Source organism: Silurus aristotelis, assembly GCF_946808225.1.
Source record: "Silurus aristotelis genome assembly, chromosome: 26".
NCBI lineage: Eukaryota > Metazoa > Chordata > Actinopteri > Siluriformes > Siluridae > Silurus > Silurus aristotelis.
In genome coordinates this window covers 12,819,640-12,844,265 of record NC_139599.1, presented here as the reverse complement: position 1 = coordinate 12,844,265, position 24,626 = coordinate 12,819,640, and the positions used below count along the sequence as shown (strand labels likewise).

Genomic DNA, 24,626 nt, shown 5'->3' with positions numbered 1-24,626 from the left:
CGGATTTCTCTAAAATATATGTGAAGGAATATGGAATATATAAATATACAATATGAGATTTGGATATTGTATGTACAATAGACAATACACAGTGTATATTCAGGTGATATATAGATATGTACAGTAGAAGGAAAGTTAACTCTTTCTTTAAATAAACATGCTTTGGGACAATGTCCATTGAATTGAATTGGAGAGAGAGAGAGAGAGAGAGAGAGAGAGAGAGAGAGAGAGAGAGAGAGAGAGAGAGAGAGAGAGAGATTAATTGGGATTATTAGCGGGTTAATTGTCTTGCAAAAAAAAAGTCTCTTGTGCATCATAATCCTACTCCCTCAGCAATGCACAGAACGCAGGACTTAGTCAATGGTCTGCTGTGATGTTTTTTTTTTTCTTTTTTCTTTTTTGGACAGCCCACAGAAGTCCATTATATGCGGCTCGCGCAGTTAGACGTCAGGAGCACGTGAAGAACTTGAGGGCAACCAGGTCCAGTGCACCGTGCATACGTAATAGCAGACGTTTGGGACTGGGAAAGTCTTCAGGCAGACTTTGTGTTTGTACTGTATGTGTGTGTGTGTGTGTGTGTGTGTGTGTGTGTGCGCGCGCGCGCGCGCAAACTCATGCGCGCTCTCTCTCTCTCTCTCTCTCTCTCGCTCTCTCTCTCTGTTTGGTCCACCGTTTCCTCTCGCCCTGGTACAGCTATAGAGCAGGAGAGAAGGAAGGAAGGAAGGAGGGATCACTGCAGTTTTTTCCTCTTCCTCGTTTCCTCTTTTCATCCCTGTGGACGCGTGGATATTAAGCGGGATGAATTCGGACATTAACGCGTACCTGGGACGGGAGAAAGCGGGGCTCATGCGGAAAAGAGCTCTCCTCTTGAGGAAAGGCTGCAGCTTCGAGATCACGAGGTGAGTCCAGAGCTCAAGGGAAAGCCTTTTTGTATATGCACCGGTTGTTGGTCTGGATTACAACCCCATCTATCCATCCATTCATCCATCCATGCATGTTGCACCGCGTATATTCCTGCATTCATGTGTATGGTTTTTACTGTATGCTTTGGGCTCGGAGCCAATTTTTTTTGTGTGGGACAAATGTGTAGGAAAAAAAAAAAGTTCATGCTCAGATGTCAGACGGTCATCTGTCTAAAGTGAGAGTGCATGCTGTAAGTGCTCGCGCTCACCAGATTGACCGGACGGAACGCACGAGCGCACGCACGCGCGCTAAAGCGCATTCATATTGATACGGCGGTTGCACTTTGGTGCATTTATGTCAATACTGCAATCCAGATGAATGCATTCAGGAGTCAAGGGAAAGGTCATGCCATTAAACACATGCGCCTTCTGTGGGGTGTCGCCGTGCCGCATCGGTACCGTGTGTGTGTGTGTGTTGGGGGGGGGGCTGCACCAGTGGGCTGTGTGTTAGTGTGCATGCGGATGTCAGTTTGACTGAATGCTTCCAGTACACAGGCAGCCCAAAGTATAACCTGTATGGCTCTAGTCCAGCAGAAGCTCCTGAATCAGGTGTGTGTGTGTGTGTACGTGTGTGTTGTCGTTGTGAGCAGGTAGGTGAAGAAACTGCAAGCTTCCAAGCCATAAAAGTAAAACTCATCTGCAACAGATCAAGAGCGAGCTCTCAAATGCCATATAGATTACTCATGGAGTCCGTCATGCTTCAAAAGGGCAGCTGTGAGCAATTATATTCATGTTGTCCTTCGCATTTAGGTTCAATCATCTGGCAGGAACTTTTATTCCAAACAACTGAGCAGCGAAGGGTAATAAAGGCAACGCTGGCAGCTTGGAAGCACTGGGATTCGAACCCGCAACCTTCTGATGAGTAGTCTGGAGGACTGTTTGCTGAGGCATGCATTTTTGTGGAAAGAAAAAGAGAAAAACTTCACAATAACTGATTCACACTAGGCATGTTGTAACGTATAAGAAGTAAACGTGGTGAGTAGGGCTGTACAGTTTCAGGGTTAGTCATGGTGTGATTAAGGAGTTACCTCACTGTTGACTTCAGCAACCTCTGTTTCTCAACACAGGCACGTGACTGTTCTGAAAACCCTGTGACTGTGCAATCCACAGCTGCTGTAAACATTGCTTACCTCAAACATTGTATCGAACACTACAGATATCATAATCGCACAGAACAACATGGCAACTGCTGACCAGAGCCAAGCATCTGTCTATGTTGATGAATCCGGGGACGTGACGAAGTTCGAACATCATTGAGGCGAATGTGTTGCAGCAACTACCATGATTGCCATCAACCAACAATTAAAGCAGGAAGAACTACAGGATGCTTTAGAGTATGGTGCATTAGAGCACCAATTATTTTGCAGCAGGTCTCTTTCAACTTAAAACAGGTGAAATTCTGACAACTTGAGAAATTCGCAAGAGCTGCTCACTCATTTGATTTGTTTTTCCCTTTTGTTTTCTTCGAGAAAAATTACATATATTAAAAAATAATTTGTAATAAAAATTTCCTCCAAACATGAAAACATCAGCTTCTGTCACCATATGAAAACATCTATAGAAAAGCTAATGTAGAGAGAAATCTAGCAACAATAGCAATACAAAAAAAAAATAATCCATGACTAAATGCAGGACTCTTCCACCAAAGGATGATGCAACTTCCTGAGTAGAAAGTAAATATTTGATCTAATAAAGCTTTGAGAATAAACAGCATAAAGAGGAGACATTTCTTGAAAAAAATAGGCACAGTACACTAATTTATTTACCACAGTTTAATAAAAAAAAATAAGGCAACCCAACCCTGAAAACCCACCCTGTCAGAAACAAAAACACAAATGTGACCGCTGAGATCGAGATTGTAAGAGGAACGTAAGGAAATGTTGACGTGAAGATATTACTTTGTGGTGTGTAAGGTTGTTTGGCTAAGCCTCTGCCCTGATCATTTAAAAATAAAAAGATGTCTGTATGGTTTAGTTTTTGAAATCCGCATCAGATACCGTACACCTTAGATGTCCTGAGGTGGATTGTTTTGGACTTTCGTGGACCTGAAAGCAGGAGGTAGAACTTATCAAAAATCAAAGGCAGCAATACACAATATATAAAAAAAAATCTCAAGTCAAAGTTATTTATATTCACACTATCTGGTGTCATCCAGATGAGGATAGATTTTCTTGTGATTTTCTTTTTGAGATATTTTCCTCATGCCATCTCAAGGAGTGTTTCCTTGCCACCGTCGGACAAAGTTGATTTAATAATGTTTTCAGAAACTAAAAATAAATGGATCGAATTACTTGAGAAAAGATTAGAGGTTAAAGTTGGAGTTTATTGGTTTAAAAGAACCGCAACTGTTTACCGTGTTTGGTGTTCGGCTTTTAATAGCTTCAGAGTGAAACAATTAGGGCTGCACAGTGCATTATATCATGAGCTTTCATCAAATACATAAGAAGAATGATGTGGGGGAATTTATTACATATGAATATATACAAACACACACATACACATACATGCACACAAACACTCAAAAAGGCAAACAGGCAGCTGCATTTGTTATTTGTGTGTGTGTGTGTGTGTGTGTGTGTGTGTGTGTGTGTGTGTGTGTGTGTGTGTGTTCTTATGTAATCGATAACATTTCATGATATAATGCCTTACGCAACCCTAATAGCTTAATTGTCAATCTATTAATAGATTTTTGCCTGTCCTTTTACCAGCCATCACTGCTGGACTTTTTTCAGCAATCTAATTTTCAAATTTTCCAGAAAACTAAGAAGTCTCTAGTAAAGTTTTCTTGTAAGAAAGTATTGTGTGCCTACTTAATAAATAAATAAAATAAAAACTCAATCGCCAGGTCACTGTTGTATATTCATGTAAATTAGGACTAAGCCCTTATGTGTTGTGTTTACACTGAAATCACTTTTAAAGATAAATTTGCTGCTTCCTATAAAGTAACACTTCCAGCAGCTTTAAAACTGGTGAATAATTAGGTACAATCCAACTACAAGAGGTGCAATTAAATTCACAGGAAAAGGTCACATGTCAAAGCAGCTACAATATAGCCTCATAAGGATCTGTAAAGTCATTATTTAGTGGTAATAATAGTAAAAGTATAACACAAATCCTCGCCTTAGCAGATGTGGCAGATGTTGAGTCAAATGTTAAATCAGATGTTGTGTCAGTGTATCTGTGGTTTTCACCCTGTGTGTTGCAGCCTTCCTGTGGGATGTGATGGTACTGCAAGTAGTCTGTGTTTTCTTACTAAATGATGAACTTGTAAAAAGATTTCATCACTTGACTAAAGTGCTTTTCACTCTAGGTACGTTTTTACACTTCCGAATCCGAATATACTTGTTCCCGGAGGCCCCCCACAATGATGTTTTGGTTTCAGATGCCTATATATATATATATATGGACTATATAATATATGTAATACTATATGTTACATGTAACATATGTAATATAATAATATAAAACTATAATATAGAATGGTATAATAAACATGTTTATTTGCATTTGCACAGGTACATTGCAATGAAATTGAATACACAATTAGACTTAAAAAAAAAATATAGATATATATTAAGTAAGTAAATGAAAGTAAATAAATAACAATGCACATTGTGTAAATAAGTAATATTGCACATGTTGGTCGACAGAAGTGAGATGGCAAAGCCCTTAGATTAACACACTGGTGGATAACACTGTTATACATCATTGTACAGTCTTAAAGCAAAAAACATTATACGAGGAAAAAATATATATTGGGTTGGGGTGAAAAATGGTCAGTAAAATTGCTAGTTGTCCAGGGTGATAAAAGGTTGTAGTTTACTGTAATATAGTTGTAGAATGTATTCTCATTAAAATAATGTAGGATATGGATAAAGCTGAGTTTTTGTGTTGTAATGAGCGAGTTATAGTGTTTTTTTACATAACAGGAAACATTTTTGCCTTTTTAGGGCAAATTATAATAAGGGTGTAACATAAAAAAATGGTATTTTGTAACTAGATTATGTAAACAATATAATGGACACATCTAATTATAGTCTGAAGCTTGATACTGAACAATGAACTAATTGTTTACAAAAAAAGAGCAAATTGACTTATTTCCAAGAACATTGAGGTGGTACATGTTTTTTTTTACACAATCCTGTACAGCAGATAATTTTTTTTGCTATGCACCGACTGTTTTCATTCATTGTTTATGTTGGAGTTATATAAAGAGGTAAATTTAAGATTGAAGGGGAAACAGGCTGAAGAAAAGAGGAATTTATTGAATCAAGATTGCTCCATGGATAAAATGGATATTTTCAATGGGATATCCACCAACACAGAGCGTATATTTATGATCGTCGTCTGTTATCGTAAATCAAGCATCTGGTTTAATGTGCATATTATGCTTGGAATTGTAATTTATTTTACTACAGATTAATGTATAAAATACAATATGTGTGTCAGGGGATATGTATTTCAAAGTAGTAGAGCATGATGATTAAAAAAGTGTGATTAGATGAGAAAGTGATGTGCTGTTTTTGGCTTCTATCAGAAATCTGTTGGATATTGTAGATTCTGAAGGTGTCTATTAAGTTTAAGTGACAGCAGCTTTGACAATAGTGTTGATTACAAGGTTTATATTAATGCACTCATTCTAGCATGTGGAAAGGTGGAAGGCATATGGAAATCATGGCAAAAAATAAATAAATAAATACTGTATAGTGAATGTATATAAAAAAGAAAAATCATGCTAGGACATAAACAAATACATATTCATATCTGCTACATACTATACACTATCACATAGGGAAGCTGCTATCATTTATTTTATTTGAAGCAGAGTGCCTTTTGGTTTTTCACTTGTCAAATTTTATATTTTAGCACAGACAGCTATAATCATATAATCGGAGTAGAGCCTTGCTCAAGGGCCCAAGAGTGGCAACTTGAAAAAGCACAAGGCACGTTGCAGTTTGAGGTTTACCAGACCGGTCACTTATCGGTTGCAATAAATTATTGTGCAAAATTAAAAGATGATGTCATGGCAAGTGACATCAGCTTACACAATATCTGAGCGAGTGCAGCGTGCAGCGTTTCCTCTTCATAATTGAATAACTTTTGTTTTTTGTCTTCATGTCACACTGATAATATTTTATGGATTTACCTTGTACTGGTTGTGTATTTTTTATTATTATATTTAATTAGTATTTAATATTTTTTTTAGTTGTTGTTTCCATTCATAGAAATTGCTGATCTACATTCACATTTATCTGGAGCACTATAGGAATCATGTTGTTTTTCAGAAAAAAGTTTTCATAAATACTTTACAAATAATTTCTTGTGTAAAGGTGTGTATGAATTTTATATATATATATATATATATATATATATATATATATATATATATATATATATATATATATATATATATATATATATATATATATATATATATCCATGTATATCCAGCTTGATAACTGAGGCCCATTGTTTCTATAGTAACAACTTAACTTATAAACACAGAGACTTTTGGTGCAGACTCTACATAAATAGATAAAAAAAAAACACTTTGGGTCTCATGATATTCTGCCGTGGTCATATTGAAAAAAACGAGGTACACTGTAATGAATGAATGCATTTAAGAAATACATACACACAATTTTGTGAACATGCACACATATGTGATATGCAATATTTTCATATGGATGTGAAATGGCCGTAGTTGCCAAATCCATTCTGAAGATCTGCCGGCATGTCTGTTAAAGCAATTTCTTTCACATATGTGCACACACACAAACACACACACACACACACTCACACACACACACACAAACACACACACACACACACACACACACACACACACACACACACACACACACACACACAAAACATACGTTGACACAGACCCCTTTTTGTTGAACTTTCTTTTTCTCACTCACAATAACTTAGTCTTTTTTAAGACTTGCTGCCAAAGTTCCCTGGCAAAGCTTCTTTAATGGGAATTTAATGTTTGACATCAATAATTCAAGAAAATGGTGCATTTTTATAGCTGTAGGCCAATCTCTTAGCCATCGGTGCCATTGATGCCATCCGTAAGCTCTGCAGCTGGCATTTGAACTGGTGTTTGGTGTGTCAGTAATAAATATCAACGTATGCTTAAAGTGTATAGAAATAAAGACAATTATTGAGTCCACACACTGGGAGCTTTGTGTTACTATTTATAATAATTTATAGTCAGCTGTCGGATTCAGATTGTCTGAAGTTTTTCATATGTATTTTTATTTGTAGAGAGCTTTTAACAATTAACCATTTTCTTAAAGCAGCTTTACAGAGATAAAGCGGTTATTAAGTTGTATAAAATAACATATAAGTGTAATACACTAGTGTTCACAATATGTTCACATATGCCAGCTTAAATACATCTCACATCATGGGGTTAATTTCTTTAACTTCATGTGGATTGCAAAGTTATTTTGAAACGTACCGCTTAAGTAAACATAGTTGCAGACTGAGTACACTCCTTCATGACAATGATCAATCAATCAATCAATCAATCAATCAATCAATCAATCAATCAATCAATCAATCAATCAATCAATCTTTATTTATATAGGACCTAACATTTAACAGGTGTTGAACAAAGTGCAATGATGCCATCACATTATACTCTAATGGCAGTAGCCTTTATCTATAGGATAAAAGGAGGATATATTGTATGCAAATGATTACAGCTGATAATAATAGCAAGCCTTCTTATGCTTACATTTCCACACATTCAAGAACACGAGAAAAACAAGAATATTTTTCATAAATGGTGGAATTTTCATGAATATTACATATCTTGTGTAAACGCTTTACAAATACATCTGCTTGTAACCAACTTGAAAAACAAGGCCCAGAAGACACAAGACAGAATAGACACAAAAAAGACACAAGACACAATCATTATTATAGAGAAGAGCCGATCTCCTTCAGCAGGGGCTAGTCCTTGAGCCAGATGTCTCATAAAACTCAGAGGCCTTTGGACAGCTTGCAAACTAACTCTTTTACCCTTCAGCAAGTCCTGTAAAAACCATCCTGTAGCCATGTAAAACCATCAATCACTGAAATGTTTGTGTCAGACATTTTCAGCCAATTCTGAGGCAGACTCATTTTAAATGCCCCACAGTGAGCTGTACATATAAAATAGTATATGTATATTATATAAATATACAATCAACACTAAAAAAAAGAAAAACTGTCCAGTTAAGCAAACCTGGGTTTGTTTGTTTTAATTTTATAGCAAATCCACCTGTCAAAATGTGTGTGCCGCTAATTAAAAGGTTCGTGGCGCTAGTCAAATTCATTGTAGTGCTAGTCAGAGCATGTGTGGCGTTAGTCAATGCGTGTGTAGTGGTGGAGTGAATGTAGTGCTAGTCAAAATGTATGTAATGCTAATTAAAGTTTTATTTGATGCTAGTCAAAGTGTATGTAGGACTAGTCTAAGTGTGTGATCACTAGACAAATTAATATGTAGCGCTAAAGTTTTTTACGTTGTTAGTCAAATTGTGTGTGTGGCGCTAATCATTGTGTACGTAGTGGTACTCAAACTGAATGTAGTGCCAGTCAAATTGTGTGTGATGCTAATCAAAGTTTTATTTAATGCTAATCAAAGTGTCTGTGGTGTTAAAATGTATGTAGTGCTAGTCAGAGTGTTTATAGTGCTATCACAAAAACAAAAACTAAACCATGAACTGTTAAAATATTAAAAACTGATTTAAAATGACGGTTTGATTTATTTCCTTCTGACATGACAAGGCAACAGGAGACAGTAGACAAATTGGAATGATATTTCCACAGTGATGCACTCAGTTGGATGCTCAACTCAAGTGATCGGATGCAGTCAGTTTAAGTGATGGAAAATACATACTGTAAATTCAATCATTTAGTTAGGGATTTTTTGTAGCTGGACCTCCAGAAACATAAATTTGCCATCTCTGCAATAGTTCACAGACTTCACCTAAATATCGACCCAGAACTCAAGGTCTATCACTCACACCTGCTCGCCATGTGCAAAAAGTCCTTTAGCCTCCACACTTTGTGAAGTCTTGCACCATTTAGTGACTTCTGAGAGCTGTTATACCGGCTGTTTGTCTGATTGGCTGTGCTCTGATCATTGCTTACCTTTGTTTGCTTTGACTTTTTGGATAGCTTCTTCATTCCTGTAAATGTCTGCGTGCTGAATCGCATCACTGTTTGGATTGTAATTTAAAGTTGGCAGTCTTCGTCGAAGAATAAACTTTTGCACATGGGACCTGAGGCACGCTTTTTAGTTTGTTATGTGGCACTGTGCTCTCAGAGGATTCATTAGAAAACTACTGCAGAGTGCAAAATCCCTTACACCATTACCAGGAACTTTTTTTTATTATTATTATTTTTATTATTTTTATAAATTGTACACAGCTGCCTTGTTAATCAAGTTTAAAACAGAGCCCTAAGCCAAGGAATTTACATACATAAAAATGCAATATGTAAGCAAGAAAGCATGCTGGAGTGTGTTGTTGTAGGAATATCAGCAGCAAGGTGAGAAGATATTACCTGTTTTACTAAAAAGCATCTTGCAGTAATTGAATTTATTTTAAGTGTATAACACTTTAGATAGATCTATGTCTGAAAAATTCTGTCACTTTGTCGGAAGAAAACCATTTGACCAAATCAAAAGTCAGGATTCGACATCACTGTCGATATAATTTTGAGTTGTTTGTGCATTAGTTTGGAAAACTGTTTCATTTCCATGCAGTAAACACTGCCGTTCCTAACACAGTACAATGTACAATGATATTGTGGCTATTGCCTTCAGTCAATACGGTTTGTTAAAATTATATTGGTGACTCATATATTTGGCTTGATAAATAGACCAAAGATTATGGGTTGGTAGCGAGCGCAAACATTTGGACCACACTGCATGTAGTGAAATTGTGCAGTCCTACATTTCCAGCCAGAGAAAGCGGTGTATAAACATAGGCAGAGCAAGAGACTCATCATGCTGACACTCCCAGGCCTGCCAGACACTTCATGTGATTCATAACACGCATGTGTTGCTCGGTCAAGTGCAAGTGTGTTTAAACATGTCCCTCCCCAATGTCTTGCCAGCATTTTTCACTGAGAGGTTATGCCACAACCAGTGTATTTTTCACAAAACTACCTTCATTCCTTTTTTCAAATTATGGCCTGCAAGAGATAAAGAGAGCCAGAGAATTACTCTGCATTCTTTCTATCTCCAACCCTCTGACCTTAAGATAAATCCGAACACTATTGGTAACACTAATCACTTTCAGCTGTGCGGCCTACATTCTTCTTCTCATGTGTGTGTGTGTGTGTGTGTGTGTGTGTGTGTGTGTGTGTGTGTGTGTGTGTGTGGGGTGGAATAAAAGAATGAGAATTGCTCTGATTACAGCTCTGTGTAAACTCAGAGCTCTTCTTGCCACATCTGCTTCCATTTAAGGCTGAAAGACGCATACCTACACATTAATGTTTTTTATTATTATTTCTCTCCAGGAAGGGGAAAAGAAAAAAACTTTACTTGTTGTTACCAGGCTGGATGAGGAGAAGGGGGTTTGCTGTTTAAAATGCCTGTATTTGGCTTGTTAACACATGATGCATTCACTGGAGGACTGAGCAGTGTAAACATGGACGTATTGGCAGAGAGAGTCCTTATATAACTGTGTGTGTGTGTGTGTGTGTGTGTGTGTGTGTGTGTGTGTGTGTGTGTGTGTGTGTGTGTGTGTGTGTGTTATATTTCAAATCACATGGTTTAATATTCTTTTAGGATTGATGATCGAAATTCACTTGTTTACTACTACTGTGGAACCGTAGCAGCTGGTGTCAGTGTGCTAGCAGAGCCCCCTGTCTTTCAGAAATAGAAAGACATCATTGGAAGGCTTAATTTTTGGCAGCCATATCACATAATTTAAGGACTGTCTCATGTGGTTAGTGGTTCATAAGAAAAACACACAGAAAGAGCAACAAAGTAAACAAAAAAGTGTTAAATCAGAATATGTTTCATATTTTAGATTTTTCAAAGTAGTTACATTTAGCTTTGATGACATGTCATTCTCTGTACCTCAGATTCTTGAGGTGGTCACCTGGAATGTTTTTTATCTGACAGGTGTGTCAAGACTTCATTTGTGGCATTTCTTGCCTTTTTAATTTGTTGTTGTGTGCAGAGAAAAAGGTGCATACAGAGTTAATATCCAAATTAATGCTACTACAATTACTGTACAAATCCATATTATGGCAAAAACTTATTTTCACTTATTTTTTTCTCAGTAAAGAGAAAAGACTGCTTATTGTTACTTTAAGAAATGTCGGTCAGTCTGAAAAACCTCAATAACTTTAATGTGCAGTAAATAAATTCCATGTGCAGTCTTCGAAACTATTAAACGCTATGATAAAACAGTTTCTCATGAGTACATCCCAGGAAAGGAAAAGACTAAAAGCTACCTCTGCTGCAGAGGATACGTTTATTTAGTTTATTAAATTACCACCCACAGAAAACCCTGATTTGCATAAATGTTTCTCAGATTTCTAATGGCAGAAATATTTCAACATCCACTGTTCAGAGGAGACTGCATAAGTCAGGCCTTTGTGTTCGAAGTTCACAAAAAAAAAAAAAAAAATACATATATATATAAATATATATATATATATATATATATATATATATATATATATATATATATATATATATATATATATATATATATATATATATATAATTTCAGAAGAACAACAAGCAGAAGAGACTTGGATGGGCTGAGAAACACAAGGAAAGCACATTAGATCAGTGGAAAACTGTCCTTTGGTTTGATGAGTCCAAATTTTACACCTCCAAATCACACTTAACCAGCATGACTACCACAGAATTTAGCATTTAGTGCGACCATCATTTGTTTTGCAACAAGACAGTGACCCAAACACACAACATAGGTTATGTAAGAGCTATTTGTCCAAGAAGGAGAGTGATTGGGTGCTGCATCAGATGACCTGGCTTCCACAATCACCACATCTAAATCCAGTTGAGATGGTTTCGAATGAGTTGGACTGGCCAGTGAAGGAAAAGCAGCCAATAAGCACTCAACTCTGGGAATTTCTAAAAAAAAAAAAAGGTGGAAAACCATTTCAAGTGCAAAGCTGTCATGAAAGCAAAATTTAAAAGAGAATGAGAGCGAGAGAGAGAGAGAGAGAGAGAGAGAGAGAGAGAGAGAGAGAGAGAGAGAGAGAGAGAGAGAGAGAGAGAAAAGCTAACCCACAAAGGAAACTGATGGGTCATTTTCTTGTTATTTGCTCTATTCTATCAATTCTTGAAAAATAAAAATGATTTCCAGATTTTACATATAATTTGTGGCCATCAGTGGGATGTCTGTCATCAGTTATTTGTTGAAACTGAGTTTATTTTATTCCAAATGCAGAAGTTAAATGTTTACAGATTAAGCACATCATTTTCAATCTGAATATGTAGGGAATGTTTTGGAACTTGCACGCATGAGCATTTAAGAAAATTGTGTATTTGCGATGCTTCAATAATAATAATTTTAATAAAAAAAATAATAACTATAAATAACTTTTTGTGTCCTAAGAGTTGTGGAATCCTTTTGGGGAAACTAATTTTCCTGACAAAAAAAATTCAGATGGAATATGGAGATTTAGTTATTTTTTGATTTATGTAATCTCGTTAAGGAACTGGAGAATTCCAGAATTCCTTTTGAGGAAATAGAGAGTTGAATCTTTTTTCAGGGAACAGAGCTCTTCTGTTCATGGTCAACATCATGCTAGAAATGAAAATATAAAACCTTTTCATGCAAAGGCATAAGTGACCGCCAGAGGGCAGAGTGGTTTAATAAAAGAAAGTTCAAGAAGCCTATTTTCTTTTTATTTTCACTTAATTTTAGGATCACGTTTGCTGCTTTGAAATGTTTCACACAGATGGCAGGACACAAAGCGCATTGCATGAAAAATAATTATTGAAACATACCAACCAAAAAAAATCCAAATCATTTTCAATTCAATGTATTTCAGCTTTATTTGTATTGCGCTTTATAAAGTGGTTATAACATTGTAAAAAATAATTAATATGTTTAGTGCCTATACAGTACTGTATGTGTGTTCACTGTAAGTTTACCCCCAATAAGCAAACAAGTGGCAAATGTGGCAAGCATAAACTTCCTGAGATGGTATGAGGAAGAAACCTTGAGAGGAACCAGACTCAAAACAGAACCCATCCTCATCTGGGTGACACCGAATGTTCATTCATTATAGTTCCATCGTTGTTAAGGTGTACTGTTTAGTAGAAGGCGCTTAAATGGAAAAATATTCAGGGAAAAAGAGTCGAAGATTGTTAAGCATTCTCATTGTTACATTAAGTAGACTGTACAGTGTGATCACGGTGTAAGTAGGGACTCCGGCAAGACTATGGCAGCATAACTAAAAAGGGAGAGCCAAAAGGTAACTCAGACATGAGGAATCTCAGGGATAAGACACCACAGAAAACAAACCTGAATGAACTTGTGAGAACTCGAGAGAGGGGGGACAACAGCATCCAAATATCCCAGTTCACCACAACACTGCACTGTATATCCATGATCCCTCCATATCTGCTTTTTCACCTAAGAAAAAGCTACTGGCAATAGGATTGACCAAACTAATGTGTTTTTAGCTTAGAAGTGTACAGTGAGACTGTGTCTGAGCCCTGAACACTAAAAAGAAAGCTGTTCCATAACTGTAAAGGCTTTGTAAAAGAAAGATCTGTTGCCTGCTGAACAAAAACGCTGTTCCAGGTACCAACAAATAGCCTGCATCTTTTGTAGAGGTGGTGAATAATTAATGTTAAATTTGCTCAGATACTGTGTGTGAGATGATTCAGTGCTTTATACGTAAGTAGTATTTTTTTTTTTCCGAGATGCGAGATTTACTCGAGAGCCATCGTAGAATAGTTAAATAAAATACTTATACTGTATAATAATAAGGATATTAAGTGATTTTCTTTTGTACTACGTGTTGCACTACTATCCAACAATTAGCCGAACCTGTAATTAATTCTAAACATTTCTTATTTACAATTATTATTTAAAATAATACTAGAATCCATTGCTTACAGCTCACACACATACACACACATACACACACACTAATAAGCAGTTTATTAAAATTTATTTATGTTTTTTCCTCCCACTTTATTCAGCATCTTATCAAGCCAAAGATTGGCTGGTTCATGATCATTATGATCTGATTTTTCCTATGGGATTATTTATTTTTACTGTGTTATATAGTAAGTATATAGTAAAGTACAACTAAAGGACAATTATATAAAACGCAATAATGTGTCCTGTTTGCCTGCCGTGTGATTATATAAATACCCCTTACCTTGAAAGTGAAATCACTATTTTTGCATTAATTTATGCTTGACTCGTCTTTTCACTTGCCATTGTAAGTTATACAAAAAATTTACATTTGAATGTCGCACAATATTTGATTAAAATGCTATCTAAATACAAACAATCACCCCTATCAGATATTTCCTATATTTAATGTTCAAGTCAATTGTTTAACAGGACATTGTGTTGTGGTTCGTTTTTTGTTGTTATTTTTAATGATTATTTTGATATTGACTGGTGAGGTCACTATGAAATCACCATGCTGCTAATTACAAATATTTTAAAGTACATCATTAGACTAGGTGATGTTTTCAGTAAGACTGCAACCAATATAGCATCTGAATCTTGGTCTTGTCTGAACAGTTTGGAACCTGTTGTAGTTTTCTGCTGTTGTAGCTCATCCGCCTCAAGTTCCCATTCTGACATGCTTTTCTGTTCTCCTGTCACCCTGAACCGGTCTGTCTATTCTTTTTCTTTCAACAAAGCATTTCCACCTGCATATCTTTCGTTCGCAAGATGCTTTAATGTACCATTTTGTACAAATTCCCAGGAGATCAGCAATACACAGACCAGCATATCTTGACACCAGAAACAAAACCACAGTGAAATCACTGAGCTCACTTATATATTACCTCCATTTTGACAGATTGATATGAATATGAACTGATATGCTTTATCCGTGTCTGCAGGATTGGTTGCATTGTGCTGCTGCATCATGATTGGCTGATAGTTTTTGATTTTAAACATGCCCCCTCAGGAGTTGGCCATCCTTGGGGGTGATATTCCATGTGGCCCAAGCTTGAGTGAAAGCTAAAACGTTTAAAATGCCAATGAGCCACACAATCGCCTGAAGAAATGTCACTGTGTTCAACAGAGCCATAAAGGATGACCCTTCACTTTGACATAATTAAAGAGCTTAACCTTTTAACTGAATCCAGTCTGCATACATGTGTCTGGATATAGAAAATCAGTCGATTTATACAGCCTTATACCACACTTTGCCATTTAGAATGCAAATAATACATGCATACTCACACCCCACACAAAAGGCTTTAAATGAAGTTTAGGTATAATGGCAGTACAGCTACATAGTAAACCGTAATCCAGGGTTTTAATGGAAAGACAAGCTCTAAAGCAGTGCATTTGATTATAAAAGGTATTAAAAATGCGTGCCCTTGGTAACACAAAGCTGTTTTGATATACCTAATGACATTTCTACCTGTTACCTGTTTAATATTGCACATAAAAGTCTCTTTATTGAAATATTTACCATAATGACAATTATGTCTTCAACATACATAGTGCAAATCTTTACGTTTTATAAATGATCAATTTGAATGGCTGCATGAATGGGAACCTTGTTTTGAGTTGGGAGAAAATCATACAAAACTAACCAACCAGAATGAAGCCTACAGATGTGCTTTGGAATAAAAACCATATAAACTAAAATGGTTCTACAAATAAACAGGAACTTTTAAGACACTCTGTCTAAACACCGATTTAAACACATATGTGTTTTCAGCCAACACTGAGAATGTGCCTGATTTCCGAACCCTAAATAGAAGGCTGTTTCATAACCATGGGGTTTTGTAAGAAAAAGATCTGCCCTCTGCTGATTATTTAACGAACTAACAAATAGCCTGCAACTTTTGATTGAAGTAGGTGTAGTGGATCATAATTTAACTAAAGTTCACTCAGGTACTGTGACTGATTAGAACAAAATCATACTTATACAGTATAATAATCGTACATTAGTTGTTGAAAAAACTGTAAAGCGGGTTCGAAAATAGTGACTAGAACATGGTGAATTAATGTCACAAGCTTGCTAGAGAGCCAGTATAAATGTTTCATCCAATAAAAATATAGAAATGAAGCATTTTGTCTTTGTACTTTGTACTTTCTTTATTATATACATGTTTATTTGATATGTCTTCTTTGGAAATGCACAGTGAGATGTGAGATTAGCATTTGGTTGCAGCAGCGTAGATAAAGTGGTATTGTTTATGTCAGGTAGTGGTTGTGTTAAAGCTGAGGTCAATAAGCGCTTTTAAGAACTAGACTGATCCGTGTGGGAAAATAGCTTGCTGAGACTCATCTTGGCAGGCAAACACACAATATGTTCATGGGATTTCAGGTTCATTCGAACGCTACTCCCCAATGTGTGTGTTTGTGTGTATTTGGATGTGTAAGTACTTGCATGAGAGAAGAGGATAACTGGTGGAATTATAGGATCTCCTTGTGTAAAAATAAATGTGTACAACTACCATTTTATCTGTAATTTCCTATATACTGTTTATGTTTAGTGCCAACAATATCAAAAGCACAACTTTTAATAGACTGTAGTATGTATTTCCTGCGCATGCTGAGGTACCTGCTGAGCATCTGGCTTTAGTGTTAGTGGTATTAGTCATGTAGTAGAAGTAGAAGCCATGTTATTACTCAAACCACTCAAGCCATTACTCAAGCCAGTGTAAAATTCTTACATTACTTGGTAAATTTGGATACAACTGACATTAGCTAGCTAGGTGTGTTGCGTGTTTATAATCTTTGCTGTTTAGGTAAAATGTGTGTGCGCAGGTAGGTTTTTCCATCACAGAGACATAATGCTTTCACAGTGCTATGGTATGTGGGGGTGAGTGTGTGTGTATGTGTGTGTGTGTGTGTGTGTGCGTGTCATTGTTTTGGCTGTAACCTGAAAACCCATGCTGACACTGAGCTGTTCAGGCTTACATTTCATTAGGTGCTGTCTTGCCCATAAGCTTTAACACTCAAAAGCCTAGGATTCAACACACACACACACACACACACACACACACACACACACACACACACACACACACACACACACACACTACACTTTCTGTATAGCTGCTACTCATTTTGCTAGTAACACACATTTTTACTAATTAGACCATGTTTTCAGTGTATTTTACTATGTCTTACTATGTTTCACTGGTGCAGTTACCCATGATGTCATAAAATATTGATGAGCTCTATCATTCCAGCAGTCTGTTAGGGAGTTGAATATCATGAGTTCATGTTACTTTTTTTTTTTTTTTTTTTTTTGGACATGAGTGTGTGTGTGTGGGTGTGTGTGTGTGTATATGAGTGTGTGGATGAGATGAGTAATATTAAGTGGCCTTTCAAAAACATATTCCACAATGCAGCCTAATAAAGACACAGTAAAATAATAAAAACAGTGACACTTATAATAAAACACAGACACTTTGATGTCAAGCATTAGTACTTTATAAATGTTAATGTATAAACTAAATGTGCCTTCATCCTGTCCCTTAATTCCTACAACTAGGGGGATTATGGGTAATCATGTGACAGTAGGTAAGAGCGATTGTTATGGGGTTGTGAACGAACAATGTTACACACGCATGCACAAAATGATGGTTATTAGTGGTCATTAAGCAGCAGTGCACTTGGAAAAAGGAGACAAGACCCCATTCAGAATGTAGTTTAAAGAATACACATACCACACCCACACATATAACACGCATGTAACTATAGATATCAATTTCGATGCATTGCTGTAGCTGTGCTGGTAAATAAAAAAAATAGTTTCTTGTCCTTTGAGCTCACATCTTAAACTTTACTATAGAGGGTTTTCTTTGTGGGTACATTAAACAGTATTAAAGTGATGCACTTTTGCCCTCCACCAAGATTAGTACCCTTGATAAATATGAGCAAGGAAAGCTGTGAAAATTAGTTTTTATTGTTTAAACTTTTGATTGTTTTCAAAATATTTCACAAGAATACTCTGCTTTCATAGATATCACACAAAAAAATCTTTTTTTATGATTATTAGGGCTGTCAATCGATTAAAATATTTAATCACTATTAATTGCACGATTGTTGTGAGTTAACTGATGATTAATAACAACTTAATCGCACATTTTTATCTGTTCTGAATGTACCTTTAAATAATAATGTTCAAGTTTTTAATAATTTAATCAACATGGGCTTGGACAAATATCGATGTTTAATGCAAATGTATGTTTATTATTAGTGAAACTAAACTCAACATAGAAGACAAAATATTCTTGTAAATGTTTTAAAGTAATTATAGTGTTTTCAAACTACCGAAATCACCAGGAGACCAAGCGGAACTTTTGCTATGTTTCCACACGGACGGTTTTAATTGCCGGATGTGTACTTATGGCGGAATTTGGTGCTTGGTTTGAAACTTGACGCATCAGCAAAACAAATGTTTAGTGATTCAAATTATTGATCGGTGGAGTTTATTTATTTCTTTTTTTTATATCTGAGTTTACAAAGGATGTCGTGAATACATTTTGTTGCGTTGAAGGTTTTCATCTCGTTATTAACACGTTTTGACAGCCATAATATTTATATATAAAATGTATTATATTAATCAATTAAATATTTCTCACAATTATTGGCACACTTGCGAATACTTATGAGTAAAATATAAAAAATATTCCTGTTGCTAATTAACATTTTATAAGTACACCTAGGTGACTAGGAGCAAAATCTTGTTTAGCCATGACTAGCTTCTCCACAAAGGTATAAATATAAATCAACACATAGAGCAACACAATGACTCCCGTCATTCATCACAAAGGGTTAAGACCAAGGAATATTACATATATATAAATATATATATATTTTTGCTTCTGTTTTTATATCCATGAGAATTTTATACAAAAGCTCAAATGGTTAAACAAAAAAATATAGAACATTTTTCACAGCTTTCTGTGTTCATATTTGTGCCAATAAGGGTGCCAATATTAGTGGGTATATCAGTAATATGAAAAAAACCTAAGCTGTCGTTTTTTTTTGCAAGATTGTGAGTAATCTATGCAAATGTAAATCTTACAGGCAATTTTATTACCATATTACTGTACATAAAGTATATAATATTCTGTATCCTGGCTTACTTTGAAACAAGGCTTTGAGTGGTCATTCATATTTGTTTGTTGTACACTGACTGAGTAAGTGTGATATTTACTTACAGCCATGTATTCACAGCCATGTCATTAAGAAGCAATGTTTATAAAGTGCTGTCGGGTGTTTAGGTATAACACCAGCATATTAGAGTAGCAAGTGTTACTGCTACTGTAGGTCATGTGTAAAAAAATTTATTTACTTATGTCTTTTTTGGTGGTTGCTTAGACATTTTCAAAATAAATGGGTATAAAAACTGTACTGTTTTTTTTCACTAAGTTAGTAACCTCAAGAATATATCTTTTGTGGTTTTTGGTTTAAGCGTTCACCTGGACATTTAGTTGAAGGATACCTTTAAATGATTGCTTTTAAAGGTGGTTATGATCTGTTTGCGTCGCTATTCTAAAATCAGACTATTTATACATATACAGGTGAAAGATACATATTAAAATTGCCAATGATAACGGCAACAAAGCAGTTTTTTTTTTGGTACATTTTGGTATCATGAAAAAATTTATTAAAGCATTATTGTTAAATGACAAGACTAGTCCAGTGCACATCATGTAGACTCGTCATGGTCGATGACTAGCTAGCGGCGGCTATCCTTCGTTTTGAATTTTTCCAACTCCGAACAAAATTCACTTTGGGGACATGTTTGATCGTATCCACTGAAGTTCGTAAAGTGAATGTTCGTAAAGTGAGGAGCATCTATATATATATATAGGGGGAGTGGTGGCTCCAGCGGTTAAGGCGCTGGGTTGCCGATCGGAAGGTCTGGGGTTTAAGCCAAGCTGCCACTCTTGGGCCCTTGAGCAAGGCCCTTAACCCTTTATGCTCCGGGGGTTCCTTACGAGGGAAATATCAAGGTCCGTGACGTCGGAGTGACGTGGGGCCGCCTTCCCGTGGGCTCACCACCTGCAGGAGGGACCGTAAGGGACGGTGCTGTGAGGATTGGGCAGCAGTCGAAGGCGGGGGCCTGCTTGGACTGCTGCCCCCGCGACCCGAATTACGGATAAGCGGGAGAAAATGAATGAATATATATATATATATATATATATATATATATATATATATATATATATATATATATATATATATATACTGTATGTATTTCTGTGTTAGGCCTGCTCCAGTACCAGAATGCATCTGTCATATATTGTTAGGTGTACCACTCTCACCATACCTGGCAAAGTAATTTGATCATGTACTGATTATATTTGTTACCTATATCTGTTAGATATCACTTTAAAAAAGTATTTAAAAAATCACACGCTCTGCTTAGCACAATATTTGCTATAGCAGGTGGTAACCATAGTAACAACAACAACGCTAAGCACAGCAAACTTATGTTCAAAAGAGGATTACAAGAGTGTGGTTTAAAGACATGAGATGTTTATATTTATAGCATTTGGCAGATGCCCTTTTCCAGGAATCAAGACTTAAATTTATCTCATTCATACAACTGAGCAGCAATGGGTTTAAATGCCTTCCTCAGGGGCCCAGGAGTGGCAGCTTGGTATGGCTGTGGGATTTCAAATCACATCCTGTGAATCCAAATTCCAATGCCTTAACCACTGTTTCTTTACTTATTCATTCTGCAAAGTATAATTGTACTGTATAATGTACATGTTCACAATGGAGTTAACATCTCTGTCAAGCACCAATAATTTCCGATTCTTTTTAAATGAGCTACTTAATCAGACACACCTAATATGGTACTAGTTATAGCAATTGGAGCATCATATGTTCCATTTCAGCAGTGACACCAACAATGTAGCTCCACCTGACACCTTTCTAGGTATACAGTCACACGCTTGCTCTGCTTATAATGGTATCATTGTATCATTTTCTCCTGCAATGGAACATGCTTCCTGTCCATTGTGGAGCACATATAGCAAAGAAATCATGAACAGAAATAAAAAAAAACAAACAGAACCAATATAAAGTGAAAACTCTTGTGATTCCCTCTGACCAACCAATTTAGAGGACGGAAAAATGCTTGTAAAGCAAATTTGAAATCTGATTGGTTAAGGAAACAGACCCGTTGGTAATATTCTCAAAGCTTAAAGGGCCAGCAGTACTGACTTTGAAGGCCCTGGGCAGATTAGATTAACATTGCAGCACATACAGGCTGAAATCTGATTGGACAAAAAAATCTAACATCCACATACACGTACTGGAAGCAGTGCAGCCAAGAGAAACACTACAAAATGGAGAAAATAAACTGTTGGGAATATATTAATACAATTTCATGGAACAAATATTATATATACCGATAGTGTTTAGACCAGCAGAGAAGGCTTTGCGGGCCCAAACCGCCCGCCACTAAGTGAAAAGTATCTAACCACGTCTGCCACCACTTCAGGAGTAACACGTACTATAATACAGATGCAATCCTGTGGTACCTGATTTGTGTCTTTTTTCAGTTTATATTGAGTTAAATTAGATGTTGCTGAAAATTGTAAACTTTTGAGCTTCCTGTCCACCCACTTTCACTCTTACCCAAGTGAAAACCAGCACTCTCCTGAAATGTCCTTGTGCCCGTCTTGAACTTGCCTCCTTTCCGTATTTGAATACTGGTGTGGGCAGCACAATTGTGCAGCAGGTAAGCACTGTGTTTCCTCACAGCTCTGGACTCTTGATGCAGAGCTTGGGTTACTATTACTACTTGGGTTGTTTTCCCTGGGCGCAAGTGGGTTTCCTCTGAGTTCTCTGGTTTCCTTTGTAAAAAAAAAAAAGTACTGGTAAATAGATTGACTGAAATCCTATCTAGATTAAGTGTTTTTGTTCTCGTGGCCATGGGAAAAACCCTGGCCAGTATAGAATATTTACAGAGAGAGAAATAAAGAATAATTAGTGAACTAAACTGATGAATGAATGATTAATGAAACTCTTCAGCCTTGGTCATTGACAAAATATGGGATATAAAGACTCCTTCTGAGTAATGAATGCAGCAACAGCACCCTATTTCTGTGTGTGTGTGTGTGTGTGTGTGTGTGTGTGTGTGTGTGTGTGTGTGTGTGTGTGTGTGTGTGTGTGTTTTGGTTTGGGTCTGTAAGCGAACATCCATCTGGCGCACACAGCATGGCACTTATGGTGCATTTGAAGGACTTTATGTTTCTGTTTGGTTTACTTCAGTCACTTTCATAGAGTGTGAATGAAGAACAACACCAATGCCCATTTAGTTTGTGTGTGTGTGTGTGTGTGTGTGTGTGTGCGCATGGTTTGCAGCAGGTGCATAGTGACGACTCACAGCTCTGGGCTCTTGAAGTGGCACTTGGGTCCTATTGGTTTTCTGGTTTCCTCCTTTATATAAAGTGTTTGCAGTTGGATAGACAGAAATCCCGTCTAGCGCAAGTGTTACTGTTTCATGGCCCGGGATTCACAGCAACTAAATCTCTGTGTGTTTGTGTGTGTGTGTGTGTGTTTTGGTTTGAGTGTGTAAGAAATTATCCATGTGTCATACACACCAGTGTTTCATATGTTGATTAAGAAGGCATTGAACTTACAGTGTACTCGAGGAACATTTCATTTTTTGGGGGGGTTTTCCGCAGTCACTTTTTTAGTGTGAATGCAGAACAACACCCATTCAGTGTGTGTGTATGTATGTGTGTGTGTGTGTGTGTGTGTGTGTGTGTGTGTGTTAGGATGGGGTGGATGCAACAGGTACATGTTGCTGCCTTCCAGCTCTGAACTCTTGAAGCAGCACTTTGGTTTCTGTGTGCACGTTCTCCATTTCTGCACGTGGGTTTCCTCTGGGTTCTCTGGTTTCCTCCTTTTACAAAAGGTGCTGGTAGATGGATTGACAGAAATACCATCTAGCTCAAGTTCCTGTCTCGTGGCCCGAGGTAAACTTGGGAACTGATTCTCTCTGTGTGTTTGTTTGAGTCTGTAATAAAATATCCATGTGTCTCACACACCATTATTCCATATGTCGATTGAGAAGGCATTGCACTTAACTGTGTATTTGAGGGACATTATGTTCCTGTTTGGGTTTCCCACAGTCACTTTTTCTTCAGAGTGTGAATGCAGAACAACACCAACGCCTATTCAGTGTGTGTGTGTGTGTGTGTGTGTGTAAGAGAGAGAGAGAGAGAGAGAGAGAGAGAGAGAGAGAGAGAGGGAAACGGAAAAGGGGCAGCAGAGTGAAGTGTCTGCAGTCCGCTAGATCCCACACACCTGCAACCCATACACACGCACGCACGCTCGCGCCCGTGCGCGTGTCAAAGGATAGACGGCGGGAATCCGGTACGCTCGCGCCTCGTTTGTTTTTCCGCGCTTTTTTTCTCCCTTCAGCGCTGCGTCTGTATGAAGCTCCTCCATCACGAGCGCGCAGACCAGAGACACTCCGCCACACGGACAACGATGCGGGACTGAGAGCCGAGCGCGACACACGGACTGACAGACAGACAGACAGAGAGACAGAAAGAAGTAGAAAGGTGTCTTGTGAGGGTGGGTGGGGGTTAGGAAAGGAAAGAAAAACATGGTGACCTGTTTTCTTCAGTAAAAGAAGAGAAGCAGAGCGAGCGAAAAGCCCGGGCGGAGGAAAACCCTTCACCGTCGCATGGGGGCCATGAGCGGCGCGGACACGGCAGCCACCAAACTGTTGAACTTAACCCAACGGTGAGCGGGTTACACACTTCCCACCTTTCCTCCCATCCCATTTATCACCAGCTACAAATATACATACAAATAGATCATATCAGAGATACAAATATGTCATTCCCAGGCTTTAAAACAGCAGTGCTGATGTGTTACTGCTGCAGGATTGGGGATTTCTGTGCCAAATCGATGCGGTCGTTTTGATATTCATACCTTCAACCCTGCTGTAGTTCATTTTTTATTTAGCTGAAAAAAAAAAACATAAATAAACACCAGACTCCAAATAACCTTTATACAGATTTATAAACCTCTCCAGAAGAAAAAATACAAGTTGTACACGAATTAACACGAATTGGTGTTTTAATGTGTTTAAATAACCGTAAAAACGCGTGTCGTGTGATGTGTGTGGGAGAAACATGGAAAAAGTGTTAATAATTCAATATAATGCTCTGGGGGGGGGGGACGGGACAACACAACACAGCAACTGTAATAACACACACACACACACACACATACACACACACACACACACACACACACACACACACACACACACACGTATTTAGGATTAAAAAAATTTTTCTGTTGAAGTCTATTTTTGACATTACGGTAATAGGAGACATTAATAAACGCGCTGATTACAGTCTATTACCGGCTATAAGACTTTTTCAGCATCTGGTTATGTTCACATGGTGATCTGTATTAGATTAATAACTACTCAAGAGTCCTACATCATCTATTCATTTGT

The 24,626-nt window shown here is 37.1% G+C and overlaps 1 protein-coding gene across 8 annotated transcripts in view; it reads left to right on the top strand.

Annotated features, from left to right (window-relative positions):
• The first annotated feature begins 449 nt into the window (after nt 1-449).
• The window catches only part of garnl3 (GTPase activating Rap/RanGAP domain like 3), an 88,831-nt gene continuing 64,654 nt past the window's right edge, over nt 450-24,626 (top strand). For 3 of the 8 annotated variants that reach the window (XM_083531780.1, XM_083531779.1, XM_083531775.1), the window contains exon 1: nt 23,397-23,899. In XM_083531780.1, coding sequence (XP_083387906.1) covers nt 23,841-23,899 — 59 coding nt within the window. In that variant the 5' untranslated portion in view covers nt 23,397-23,840. Of the gene's footprint in view, nt 900-23,331; nt 23,900-24,626 lie in introns of those variants that run through there. The other 5 variants (XM_083531774.1, XM_083531773.1, XM_083531778.1 and 2 more) reach the window with 5 other exon arrangements.